Source organism: Sebastes fasciatus, chromosome 2 (assembly GCF_043250625.1).
Source record: "Sebastes fasciatus isolate fSebFas1 chromosome 2, fSebFas1.pri, whole genome shotgun sequence".
Lineage (NCBI taxonomy): Eukaryota > Metazoa > Chordata > Actinopteri > Perciformes > Sebastidae > Sebastes > Sebastes fasciatus.
This window is the reverse complement of record NC_133796.1, coordinates 42,521,023-42,535,865: the sequence shown is the minus strand read 5'-3', so window position 1 is coordinate 42,535,865 and position 14,843 is coordinate 42,521,023. Positions and strand designations below refer to the sequence as shown.

Genomic DNA, 14,843 nt, shown 5'->3' with positions numbered 1-14,843 from the left:
TCCTGCGACAGAACATATGGCATTCTTATACTACCACTGTTTGATAAAATCATCCATGATGTAGGGTGAGAATATACAAGTGTAGAAGATCTAATAATTTACAAATGCAAACGTGGACTTCTGCTGTGTTTCAATTTCGGTCCATCCACCACTTCTGTTTTACAATTGAATCTATTTATTTATTTGAACACATTTAAATTTTGCATGATCCTTTCCATTCCCTCCCCAGGCTGCTGTGATGCTCCACTGACTGTGGACCACAGGGGGGCGCTGTTCTCCCGGCTGCTCAGTTCGACCTGTCGGGTTCAGCTGCTTTAAACTCAACTCTGGGTGTCTATGTTCTGTTTTAATCAAGTTGTTCTTCTATTCTAACTAATAGACAGAAGACATCTCACTGGGTTTGGTGTTTAGTTATTTATATTTGAATGATATTATTTGTGTCAGCGTGTGTGGTTTCAGATGTGTTTTCTGCAGTCAGCAGGTCACATCATCATCATCATCATCATCTCTCCACAGCAGAGCACCTGTTTGGCTCCCCGGCTCGGCCCCGCCCCCTGCATATTTTATGCTAATGAGCAGGTGCAACGGTTCTTGAGGCGCGCGGCGGGCCGCTCGGGGATGATCCGGATGGAGCAGCGCATGGAGCAACGGGAGACCAGCCCGAGGCTTTTCACCAGGTGATGCTGTCCAAACCCGACTGACTGCGGATCCGCGAAACACCAATGGATCCCTATTTAAGACGGAGCGGGAAAAGGCTGCTTCACTTCTTATCTTTGTATTTTATCCTCATTTATCAAGGTGAGTCACCTCCACGCACGAGCCTCTGATCTGCTGCTTCCACCGCACAGAACATGATGTGTTTCACAATACACAATGTAACCTCTACATCTTCTGCAAAGAGTTTAGAATAAATATCAGCAATGTGACCTTCTACATGTGCTTTATACAGCCCAACGTGTCCTAATCTGGGTTTACTTTACACTTTACTTCATCTCCTTTTATTGGAGTCACATTGACTTTCTCAATTATTAGTTATTTATTTGTAGCCTGCAATTTATTTTTTTTCCTTGATTTCAGCGCATCTGTCCTGGAGTGTTGCGAGAGAGAACATTTCTAACTGGAATGAATTTAATAAGTGAGTTATCTTTTATATATATATATATATATATTAATAGCAATGTATTGTTTTTAAAAAAATATATTTTTATCATAATTTAAAATGGTTTTAATTTGCATATAGCCTTTATACAGTATTATTATTTAAGATATACAGTATATCTTAAATAATAATATCCAAGGGCTGAAATGATTGGTTGATTAATCAATTAGTTGATCTACGGAACATTAATCTGCAACTATTTGGATAATCGATTAATCATTTAACTAATTTCTTAAGCAAAATTGGCCAAATGCATTGATCACTGCTCCTCAAATGTGAAGATTAATTGTTTTTTTTTTTGTCTTTGAAAGTAAAGTGAACGAATATTTTTATTCTTATTATATCATCTCTGATAGCATATTGAATATATTTTGTGGTCGCACAAAATACATCAAGTGAAATATGTGAATTTGGGCTTTTGGGAGATTGCGAGAAGCACTTTTCTCTATTTTCTTTCATTTTATGGAGCAACCGATTAATCAATTGATTGAGAAAATAGTGAATAGATTAAATAGACTTGTTGCAGCCTAGTTGTAACTGATTTAGGAGTCCCTCTGTCAGTAGTACTCGGTAGAGCAGGCAGGGTTTGTTTGATTGATTGGTAGTTGGGGGGTTTGTTTGGTTTTTTGGTGGTTTGGTTGGTTCCTGGTTGGTGGTGGGTTTGTGGTGTCGGGGTGGAGGGGGAACTTGCAGCAGGAACAAACCTGTCGTTGTTCTCTCTGTCCCAGCAGCGGGAGCAGCAGGATAAAGCAGCAGAAATGGGACACCGCTTCCCAGGGAGGGCAGGTAGGCAGCCGCATTGATCACTGATGCTGATGGAGCTGCTTCAGGCGGCAAACACACAGCCGGAGATCACCAAAAAACCTGCAACGCTCACACCAACACACAGAGATCACCAAAAAACCTGCAACGCTCACACCAACACACAGATATCACCAAAAAACCTGCAACGCTCACACCAACACACAGAGATCACCAAAAAACCTGCAACGCTCACACCAACACACAGAGATCACCAAAAAAACTGCAACGCTCACACCAGAACACACAGCCGGTAAAAAGAAAAGAACAAACCGGCACCTGAAGGGCTTTTATCCCAATAATCTGTTAACAATGTTCCCGTAGAAATTTCCAATAATTTCACTATTTGCTTATAGGTGTAGATTCACTGACAATTTATATTATTTATATATATACGGTAGAAATATATTATATATTTCTATAATATATTTGATATATATGTATATATAAATAAAAAAAATAATATATATATAATTTATATACAAGTTGTATTTATCTTTAAAATAATGGCTGCCACTTCATGTAACTCTACGATACAAAATGTTGAGAATCTGCAACTATAACTATACGTCCCACATTTTTTATATATATATATTATATATATATATATTAAATATATATATATATTTATATATAAAATGTGTATATATTATATATATACAGTATGTGTGTGTGTGTGTATACTGTATATATATATAAAATGTGGGACGGTATAGTTATAGATGCAGATTCTCAACATTTTGTATCGTAGAGTTACATGAAGTGGCAGCCATTATTTTAAAGATAAATACAATCTGACTTTAATTCAATTACAAAAATGTCTCGTCACCTACAGTATTTTTGTGTTTTTATTGTGGTATTTTAGAGTTATTTTCATGCTGGTTGAATCCAAACATCCAAACAAAGATACATGTTATGTCTCTTTGAAAAACGTGTATTTCTGCGCACAAAAATGTACACATTTCCCGTGAGACCAGGCTGAAACTGTACCTAGATCACACGTAATGATCACAATATGAACTAATAATGCACATTGTTCCCTACTGACGTGCACTTCAGCACGTAAACGTACATTCTGTCCACAGTGACATTTGTTCCTCAGAAACAGACGTGAGGGAGTCCCAGCAGGAATATACAGTAGCTGGTCTGTTGTCTCACTCTTCCACTATCAGAGCCTCCATCAGCCTAAATGTGGTCGCTCCTTTTGTCCGGCTTCCCTTTGGCTCAGAGAGGCGTGAGAATCCGGTCCAAACTAAAGGGAGTTAGTGAACGAACAAAGCAATTAGCACAGGTCGCAGGTCACTGGTAAAGAGAGCTGATGTATCTCATGCCAGATCATCTGGGTCGACACTGCTGTATTTGTGTTTGACCTGCTCAGTATCGATATCTATGATACTAATCAGTGATTAATGATTCATAGTCACACACCCCTTGTACCCCCCTACCCTTCACCCTTTGCCATCTGCTTTGGTCGCGCTCTTTGAGATGAAAGCCTTCGTTTTAGAGCTCAGGTATCAAGGGAGACTCAAAGTGTAGAAACAACGTTCGACTGACAGTTTCTGAATGCCAATGTTTTTAAACTAACGCTGCAGTTACTCTATATTTTCTTTTCAATATCTGAAAGTCAAATTCTGACAATTTTCATGCCAAAGTATTCCAGATATTCAGTGTCTACCCCAGAGTTTTATTCTAGCTTTAACCTAATATTTTTTTTCAGCAGCTCTGCATAGTGAATTAAGCAAGAATTCATATTTTAGTTCAGCAAACTACTCGATAGATATCCCCTCGCTGCATACAACAAAGCTCATCCAAAATGGGGAAAACACTGGGGTTGTTGACCTGGATGGGAAAGCTGAGTTGGAAGTCACAGAGGAGTCATTAATGAAGGCTGGATGACAGCTCTTTTCTCTCAAGCCTCTTCGTTTCCCAGCGGTTCCGTCCTCACCAGTCCAGACTCTGGTTTGGCAACAACCAGCGTAATTCTGGGAGGAATTTTTGCCCCCAACAAAACACAGAATTGTAAAAAGCTTTCGGTGTCTTACATTTTAATCAAATCTTTATTAATCCGTCACCTGAGAGCTGAGCTTGTTTTTTCAGATTTGATTGATTTTATATTAAACTCGTGGAATTAATTAAAAGAATCAGACTGCGTTTCAAGGACTTAATTTTGGTTTGCGGAAACTGGCTCCTTGCTCTCTTTGCCAAACGGTGCCAAGGCCCGATATGGAAAATGATCAGATTTAATATATTAGGTTGGAAGAGGCTCTGAAACATTGCTAGGTAGGATCAGGTTATGGCTGCATGACTGAATGGTTGCAACTATTGATACAGTTTCTCTCCTTGAAGGACCTCCAGACAGCAGCTGCTGCATTAGAAACCAACACGTCTTCCTCCAGTCATTCACTGGTCAGCCGGACCGCTGTGTCTAACCTGACGACGTCCTCCAACACGGAGAGGACACCGACCTCCTCATGGACCCTCAACTCTGACCAATCATCTGCTACCACAGCACCATCTAGTCAAACGCCATCAGGAATATTATCACCCAGCCAATCACCAACCAGCCAAACACCAACCAGTAGAGCACCAGCCAGCCAATCACCAACCAGCACAACACAAACCAGTCAATCACCAACAAAAACAGTACCAATCAGCCAATCACCAACCAGTACAGCACTAGCCAGCCAATCACCAGCCAGTACAGCACCAGCCAACCAATCCCCAACCAGTACAGCACCAGCCAGCCAATCACCAACCAGTACAGCACCAGCCAGCCAGTCACCAACCAGTACAGCCAGCCAGTCACCAACCAGTACAGCACCAGCCAGCCAAACACCAACCAGTACAGCACCAGCCAGCCAGTCACCAACCAGTACAGCACCAGCCAGCCAAACACCGACCAGTACAGCACCAGCCAGCCAGTCACCAACCAGTACAGCACCAGCCAGCCAGCCACCGACCAGTACAGCACCAGCCAGCCAGTCACCAACCAGTACAGCACCAGCCAGCCAAACACCAGCAAGTACTGCACCAGCCAGCCAGTCACCAACAAAGGAGACACCAACTAGCCAGTCATCAACCGACACAGCAAAATCCAGCCAATCACCAACCAACACAGTGCCAGCCAGCCAATCAACAGTCAGCAATGCACCAGCCAAGACGTTATCTGACCATTCAGCAGGAAGTACTACAAAACCTAGCCAATCATCATCCAGCCAAACACCACTGAGCCAATCAACAACCGGCTCAAAAACACCAAACCAATCATCACTCACCTCAACATCTTCTAATCAATCACCAACCACTTTAATAGCAGCTAGTCAATCCATAAACGCCTCAAAACCATCACACCACTTATCATCCAGCTTCACAACATCACATAACCAATCACTGTCAAAATCGACACCATCTGACCAATCCCTGACCAGTTCAATGCCTTCAAACCAATCATCATCTGGTTTACCAGGAAACACAGTCAACGGAGACGAGCGTTCAGTTAACATTTCACTGCTCGCCAGGCAGGCGAAGGAAGCCCTGAGGTCATCGTTTCGTAGGATTCAAGGTAGGTTTATAAAGGTTCATAAGGAGAATTAAAACTTAAAGACACTATGTTATATCATTTTTCAACTTAATCTGATGGCATAACAAACAATGAGAGAATACTGGTGAAAACTAGTCAAGTGTCTGTATTGCATTCAGCTCTCAGTATCCCTAGTTCAGGTCTGTGGGGAGGAGGTATCGGTGTTTATTGCTGGCTACCACAGTGTCCCTTTTGAGACCACCATTGGGGGACGCCAAAGTCTGAAATTTTTAAATTTAGTTTTGGGAAATATGCTTTCTGGTTAGATTGATAGATACCACTCTCATGTCTGTGAAGCCATGGAGTTAACAGTATTTGCTTAGCTTAATTTAAAGACTGGAACCAGAGGAAAAACAGCTATCCTGGCTTTGTCCGAAGGTAAAACATATGCCCACTAACTAGGGGTGTGACGAAATATCGTGCCACGAATTATCGCGATATAAAAACGTGACGGTATGCATCGTTGAAACAAGAAACTGGATCGCCATATCAGGGCATAATAGGTACTATGTACATATGTGGCTCCGGGGCTGAAGCTGCACCCTCTTCCTGCTGCTGTTCAAGGCCTATGGAAGGAGGCTGAGTACGAGTCATATCTTTGGGGTACAACACATGCGCAGTAAAGTCTGGTCTGCCCTCGCCGAAATTGAACCAATCGCAAAACACGGCCGCAGCTTCAGTTACACTGCGCATGTGTCATACCCCCAGAGCCATGTCCGCCTGTGACCCAGCCTCCTTTCATAGGCCCAGTCACACACAGAGCGCAGTCAACGAACAGCTGATCCGAGAGGCCGTGGTGGAGAGACGAGTTGACGCTGCGCTCGTTGCTGTTAGTAAGTGCAATAAAATTTTGCAAGTGTAAAGTCAAGATACATTATTACACCTGTTCAACAAGCATAAACACGATGAAACGGTTAAACATGGAGGAAATCAACGTTTCAATCTGCTCTGTCCGCTGTCTGTCATCCTCCACTGCTGTTCACACAAGCAGAGCGCATTAGCTCTGCGGCTAACAGCTAACTCTGAACACGTGTAAGTTATTTAGTTGTGAATGACTTTAAATGACTAAAGCTGGCAGTAGGCTGTGTAGTCAGACTGTTTAGGTTAGTTTGTCATGTATTTTACTGGTAATCTGATCAGTTGGCTGAGACAAAGCCCCCCCCCTACCAGCCCTAACGTTACCTGCAGCAGTGAGTGACATCAGCAGAAGGACAGGAGGAAGGACTGGTATTGACTGATGGAGGAGAGGAGGACAGAGGACAGGAGGAAGGCCTGATACCATAAAAAAATTTAACTATAGGGCAAACAACAGCATTGTTTTGCATTTTGTGTCTTTTGAATAAAAGACTATTTTTTCAGTCGTATATTTTCAATATTCAAGTTTTGTTAAAATTATTGCTATAATATCGTATCGTATCGAGATCGTGAACCCAATATCGTGTATCATATCGTGAGCTGAGTGAATCGTCACACCCCTACCACCAACATATCTAAAGCTCTTCGACACGTTGTGTTTCATCTGTTTAACCATCGACTGGCTATAAGAAGTGGACGTAGTCATCGTGACATCACCCATTGGTTTGTAGACTGCCGTTTTGAAGCCTCGAGTTCAGCATTTTGGCCGTTGCCATCTTGGTTTTTGCCCGTTGCCATGTTAGTATTTTGGAACCAGAAGTGACACGAAAGGGTGGAGCTAAGAACACTGAATACGACATTTTTAGGCGACCAAAATGTTACTATTAACTTTCATGACCTGAAAACATGCTGTGAACGGGTTAAAGTTGTAAGACGGAAACACAGACAACTTCCAGACCGGACAACGCCGTGGTAACGACCTGTCAGTCACAAGGTAGCCCCGCCCTTAAGCATCCCCTGCTTTATGGTCTATGTGACTCTAAATGGGACCATCATTTACTAAATGAACATCATGCTGTATTGAAGAAGACTTGAAACTAGTGATTGAGACCATAAACTCATGTTTACAATGTTTACTGAGGCAATAAATCAAGTGAGAAGTAATCTGACTTCGTTTTGAAACTAGAGGAGTCGCCCCCTGCTTGCTATTAGAAAGAATGCAATTTTAAGGCACTTCAGCATTGGCTTCACTTCTCAGATCCCGGAGTTGCCCACTGACACCAACTTAAATATTAAAGAAAACAACAACAACTGCACCCGTTCCTGCTGCTCACCAAGAAATAGTTACAGCACATAACTCCCCAACTTGTTGTTTTCACATTTCAGTTTGTGCATGGATAAACAAACCAGATCCAATGTGTTGATTAATGAGCTTTAGAGTTTTGGTAAGTTGGTTTTGAAACTCTTTCAGTCTTTATGCTAAACTAGGCTAATAGCTAGCTCCAGACCTAGTGCATACATACATGAAAGTGTAAGAGAACTCTTAATGAGAAAGTAAGAAAGTGCATTTCCCAAAATATTATAAGAATAATTCCTTATAGATTACGAAAACAAATGTTGTTATGGCTGCCAACTAGCCAACTTAAAGGGACAGTGTGTAGGATTTTGAGGCATCTAGTGGTGTGGTTGCAGATTGCAACCAACTGAGTACCCCTCCACTCACTCCTCCCTTTCCAAGACTGACGTAACGTGAGCCGCAGAGTGTAAAGCCGTGGTAACGTTGTTTGCCTCGCTCAGAGGTCATCCATACCACAATAACACTACTTTGGGAAAAACAGAAGTCAGACAGCAGCTGGCGTTACCACGGTTTACACTCTGCGGCTCACTTTACCACAGTTTCACAAGCGTGTTGGAGAGCTACGGTGGCCTTCGGGTAACATAAAAACGTGAAAGGCTTTCTCTAGAGCCAGAGTTTGGTTTGTCTGTTCCCTTCTGTCCTGAAAACACTCAAAATCAAAAAATTAGATATCTGATCTGTTTGGTGCGTTTGGTGTAAAGCATTGCAGACCTGACAGGTGTTCTGGTGAAGGAGGTTCACAGTTTTAAAACCTCCTGATGCCATTTTTGAAGCACCAGAAAGTTGTGTAATGTGTCTCTAAATAGAGCAACAAGTGGGTCCTGTGTTTTACTTCCCCCTCACAGAGTGAACAGAAGGAAAATAGCTTCTATCTGATTAATTGCCCCCCCACAAACCCCTGTATGGTACCTGCACTTGTATGGGATGTGGCTGGCTGAACAGACCAGCTGTAAGCCCACTGAGCAGATGGTGTTACTGCAGGATGAGGAGCCATCATTTGGTGTTTGGTGGTGCGTTCAGTGACTGGAACATTTGCTGGGGGCCCACAACTCTATATGAGTGCTGACATATGGCGACTTTTCCTTAAAATCGCTACCTACAGATACTCAAAGTCAGTCGTCTGTGCCAGTGGTTTAGCGTGGATGTACGGAGACAACTTTCCGAGCGGTTGACATAGATTTGATGTGACATGAAAGAAGATACAGTAATTTATAATCTTATCTTTTCTTTCTTACTTATATTGTGAAATACCAACTGATTACAAACTAGATCCTGTCAGCCATTTTTACTGTCTTTATTTAGTCATAATGTTTTAATTAGTAGACATTTATCAGGTAAGATTCAGGTGAAATTTGTATCAGTGAAACAAGCTGAAAAGGACCGATTATTCAGTGTAAATGTTTGCTTTCTCTCAGCAGAGCCATGTGTGTTTCCCTGCCTGAATGGAGGACAGTGCGTTCAGTCGGAGTCATGTGACTGCAGCTTGTATCAGGCCACTGGACACAGATGTCAGACAGGTAAAACACACACCTGACATGCCTCTTTGTTGAACCAATTTGAGTCAGTTTAAATGTTTTAAACATAACATAAGAACTACAGAATTGGGGTTATTTTCACAACATGGAATGGGGGTGATTACAGGCTGGGGTTGGCCTTGGCGGAGCAGGTTATGTTTTCACCGGTGTTGGTCTGTCTGTCTGTCTGTTAGAAGGATTACTCCAAAAGTATTACCAGCATTAAGACCACAGGGTATAACACATGCGCAGTGTAACTGATGACGCGTTGATGACGCATGACCCGGCCTCCTTCTGAGAGCAGAGAGATATGTGTGTGGATGTGTGTGTGGGAGCTGCTGGCCGTCCGCGGTGAGAAAGAACAAAGCGGTAGCTGACGGGATGAGAGACAACGTAGTGTAACGTTATACAGACATAACAAGGCTGCTGAATGAGAGAGGCATCCGCCGATATGTTACATGGAAACACACCGTGTTAATAACAAGCCGACCACCTCACGGTACCGCCAGCTGTGAGCTGGGATCTGTTTTTAACGTCAGGCACCTTGGCGGAGGTCTGTATTTTGCCCTTTTATGACTTATTATGAGGCCAAATGTGAGTTTTCTAAATTAGGGTTGTTCATTTTGTTTGTTACTTCAAACTTCCTTTTAACTACATTTAATCAGATACTGTACTACTGTGCTACAATGTTCAGGTACTTGTATGTTACTTGAGTGTTCTCATTTTCTGTTACTTTATACTTCAACTCCACTGCATTTCAGAGGCAAATATTGTTATTTTTACTCCACTACATTTATTTGACAGCTGTAGTTACTTTGCAGATTCAGATTATTAATTCAAAATATAAATCAACTTGTAAATTATGATGTAATATTATAGGTTAAGCTACCCAGCAGTTCATAAAGTAATTAAAATGAGCTCCACTTTTACCAGCTGCAACATAAAAGTGATGAAAACATTAATGCATCAATTATTATAACCCAATTATATAATAAATGGGCCATTCTGCATAATACATACTTTTACTTTCGGTACTTTAAGTATACTGTATTTTGATGCTAATACTTTTGTACTTTTACTTAAGTAAGATTTTGAATGCAGGGCTTTTACTTGTAACAGAGTATTTCTATGCTGTAGTATTACTACTTTAACTTAAGGAAAAGATCAGAATACTTCCAACACTGCTCAACTATATTTCAACACTACAAAAACTCACATTCTTATTAACAAGTGATTTGATTGATTATCTTTGTAAAACAGGACAAAAACTACCAGTTTGGGTGAGATACCTTCATTATTGATTATTGATATTGGTGCAGTGTCTGCCTTATTCTGTCTTGTTTCGAGACACTGAGAAAACAGTTGCACAAAAAGCTCTATTAATCGATATTTAATCGATTAATAGAGCTTTTTAGCCTCTTTTAGCTTCTTCTGCCTCCTAATGGCTAAACATTGATTATTAATGAAGCATTAAGAAAGATACAGTATGTTATAAATGATTTGTTAAGACACGTATGTTTATTTATATAAGTGACATTTCTCTTGTGTGAAGTAAATTAACGTTTCTATAGACTGAACTTAATTTCATAATCATTTCTTTTCTCCTCCATTTCATTTGCCCAGTTCCTAATCTTGGCTTTGAGAGGGAGATGACGTGTCGGTCGTGGGGTCAGTACAACTTTGAGACCTTTGACGGCCTCTACTACCACTTCCCCGGCCGCTGCACCTACACTCTGCTGAGGGACTGTGAGGAAACCACCCAGGCCAGCGTCGTCGTCCAGGTTAGTAAATCCTCCCGACTAGAAGCTGCCCAGACGGTTTCGGTTCGACGCCTGCTCCCAGTCGAGGAACGTTTAGACTCGGTGGCGTCCTGCTCTAAAACACAATCTCCTTTCTGACTTCTGTGAGGTTCCAAGTTTCAGCCTGAGGAAAAGATTTGCTCTGAAGATTAGTGAAAGCTATCTGGTTATTAGAGTCAATTACCATTAAATACTGCAATTACCCACTATGCCTTGAAAGCATCTGCAACAGACCGAGACTTTGTTCCCCTGAAAAGGCAGCAGATACCGAATCTGTGTATGGGAAAAGCTAACCAAACAGAGAACACGAACAGATCCAAACGCTTATGATTATTGATATACATTAATGCCGGTATTAATGATGAGGAGCATCTCATAAACAAAAAGAAAATATAAAAGCTGGAAATCTAACAACCAGAATGTGTCAGAAAGAGGTGAGATGACATTTTCTTCTCTAGTAGACAAATCCACACTTTGCTCAAGAATGTGTGTTACCTTCAGGGTCAAGTTTCAGCGTATAAACCTCTTTTAGGGAGAGCTGGGGCTGAAATTGTTGTCTCTCATTTCTTTTTTCTTCAAGGTATTTCTTTTTTTTCTTCATTTGTGCAGTACAGTTGCTGGTATAGTATCTGCTGGTCTACTTGTGACACACAGACAATACTTTACAGACAATTCCCAATCAAAATAAAACACGACTTTCTCTCAACCATTGGTCAACTCAGGTTTCTGAAAAGTGAAGCCACTGAGGAAGTGCCTTAAACTTGTTTTCTTTCTACCAGCCAGCAGGGGGCGACTCCTCTGGTTGCTAAAAGAAGTCTGATTGTATAGAAGTCTATGAGAAAATGAGCCTACTTCTCTCTTGATTTATTGCCTCAGTAAACATTGTAAATATGAGTTTATGATCTCAATCACTAGTTTCAAGTCTTCTTCAATACAGCATCATGTTCATTTAGTGAATGATGGTCCCATTTAGAGTCACATAGACCATAAAGCAGGGGATGCTTTAGGACGTGGCTACCTTTTGATTGACAGGTCACTACCGCTATGCTAACGCTACCACGGCGTTGTCCGGTCTGGGAGTTGTCTGTGTTTACGTCGTAGAACTTTAACCCTTTTACAGTGTGTTTTCATTTCATGAAAGTTAATTGTAACATTTTGGTCGCGTAAAAATGTCTTATTCAGCGTTGTGGTTACAAAAAAACAAGATGGCAACAGCCAAAATGCCAAACTTGAGGCTTCAAAACCGTAGTCAACAAACAAATGGTCAATAGTCACCACGGTGACTACGTCCACTTCTTATATACAGCTTTATGTACGCAGACATGAACCACAGTCTCCTGGGTGAAAGTCCTGTTTGTTTGACCCATCCACCCCGACCTCCTCCCCAGCCAGACTTCCGAGGACTCATTAGAAACCTATTTGTGATACAAAACGTACAAAAATAAAGATACAAAAACAAATGTAATCTGGTAAAAAATATTGTGGTCAATTAAGTTTCCCTCAAAACGTCATTGACAATGCAGTTTCGTTGTATGGGAACGTAATTTTTAGGAGACCAGGCTGCTCATTGATGTTTTTTTTACATAGACAATATAGACAATAAGAAAAACACAGAATATCCCCAGCCCCGTTCTTTAAAAAGGATTGCTTAATTAAGCACTTGAGGACTGGTAATTGAAAGCTGATTCCGTAAATGTTATGCACTAATTCAGACGATAACAGTAACCCTTCACTGTTTACATGAAGCCACCATCAGAACTGATATCAGGAGAGACATTTTGAAATAACCTGCGGTCACCATTTCTTATAAGTACATCACAATCAGGAACATTGAGCGAACTGAGAAGACAAAACAGACTTCATTTTTCAGTCCCTGGCCAGTTGTTTTAAAACTAACAAAGTGACATTTGTGAGCTTTTTTATAAACAATATACATATTATATTTAATAAATATATTTATAAACATAGATCAATCAGACGAATGAAAAGTGAATGTGTGCGTACTGTACAGCAGCCGAATCTGTTGGGACAGACTTTTAGGGACTGGGACTGTTTTACCTCTCCGTAATATCACTTACTATGATGGGTGTTACCTCTCTTAACCAAGAATCAAGACTTTGCAAGTACATTTTCATTGTGTAGTGAAATTATTCTGCCTGGAAGTGAGGAAACCATTTTTCTGTTATGTCAGGATTCGTAGTTAGTTGGGGGGAAAACATGAAAAACCACCAGTATGATCTCTTAAAAGGTGAAATGCATATAGTTATTATATATTATTTCCACATTGCATCTTGCTGTGTTCAGGTCCACAATGACCCGGGCTGCAGCTCTGCCCCCTACACCTGCCAACGATCTGTCAGCCTCTTCCTCCCGTGGGACGGCGAGGTTCGGCTGCACGCCACCAACGTGACCTTCAAGGGCCAAAGGTCAGCACTCAGCAGAGTAGACAACAGAACATTTTCATGGACATCTGAACTTCTTCTTTTCTTTATATCAGGATTTATTATTTATTTCAGTTTGTCTAAGGCTGCTCGCTCTTTATATGTTTTATTTAACATGAATGAAATATACATTTTATTTTACTTGTATATAGAAAGATGAATGCCGTACATCAGTCAGTATGAGCTCCTTATGGAAGATAAGGTGGTGTTTGTATCACCGTGTATTCACGGTCTCCGTCTTTAGTCTGCAGCTGCCTCATCACATCCACGACCTGCAGCTGGAGCGGATCTCTCAGTACGTTCTGGTGACGCAGCAACACGGTTTCACGCTGGCATGGGAGGGACGCAGTGGCTCAGTCTACATCAAACTCAGCCCGGAGTTTGTGGGCAGAACCTGCGGCCTGTGTGGGAACTTCAACGCAGACGTCCAGGATGACCTGAAGACGAGTTACGGTACGATCATTTTGTCTGTAAGCAGCGGGTTGCAGTCTAGATGTCAGGATCAAAATTGTGTGGTGGAGGAAGTATTCAGATCCTTTACTCATGTAAAAGTACTAATACCACACTGTAAAAATACTCTGTTACAAGTAAAAGTCCTGCATTGAAAATGTTACTTAAGTAAAAGTATGTAAGTATAATCAGGAAACCAGAGCCCAAAGTGACAGCTTCACAATGTTTGTTTTGTCCAAATCTCAACATTATTACTAATACATAGAAATGGTTTAAAGCAAATATTCACATTTTAGATGCTGGAACCATGAAATGTTACAGTTTTTGCTTAAAAAAAGATTTGAATGATTATCAAAATCGTTGTCAATTATTTTTTCTGTCAATCGACTTATTGATTAATTGACGAATTGTTTCAGCTGTACTTGTGTAAACTGTTAATGGTAGTTTAATTTATAGCAAAACATATGTATAAGCTCTTCATATGTATTTTTGTGCAGAAATCTTAATTTGTAAAGTACCTAAAACAGTCAGATAAATGTAGGCTAGTGAAGTAAAAAGTAGAATATTTACCTTTGAGATGCAGTGGAGTAGAAGTATAAAGAGGTATGAAAAGAAAATACTCAAGTAAAGTGCCACTGTCAATGACTATATTTCAACGTATAGTGAAAACCTGCTTCATATTGAAATATAGTCATTTAAATGCAGCGAGTCACTTAACCAAGTTATCACTCGTAACAATCTGACCATGGAGAATGAGAGCAGATCAGCTTGTTTTAAATTCTCCTGTCACATCTTGGTGGATCAGATTATAATCACTAAAACACATAGAAATCCTGGTGTACACACCTCCAGATAGATTGTAATCTGATCAATGCAACCATCTGAGG

The 14,843-nt window shown here is 40.9% G+C and overlaps 1 protein-coding gene across 1 annotated transcript in view; it reads left to right on the top strand.

Annotated features, from left to right (window-relative positions):
• The first annotated feature begins 606 nt into the window (after window positions 1-606).
• otog (otogelin) overlaps window positions 607-14,843 on the top strand; it is a 110,738-nt gene continuing 96,501 nt past the window's right edge. Inside the window, exons 1-8 of the mRNA XM_074624045.1 lie at window positions 607-798; window positions 1,078-1,135; window positions 1,888-1,945; window positions 4,307-5,522; window positions 9,171-9,269; window positions 10,890-11,047; window positions 13,370-13,491; window positions 13,751-13,959. Coding sequence (XP_074480146.1) covers window positions 723-798; window positions 1,078-1,135; window positions 1,888-1,945; window positions 4,307-5,522; window positions 9,171-9,269; window positions 10,890-11,047; window positions 13,370-13,491; window positions 13,751-13,959 — 1,996 coding nt within the window. The 5' untranslated portion in view covers window positions 607-722. The remainder of the gene's footprint in view (window positions 799-1,077; window positions 1,136-1,887; window positions 1,946-4,306; window positions 5,523-9,170; window positions 9,270-10,889; window positions 11,048-13,369; window positions 13,492-13,750; window positions 13,960-14,843) is intronic.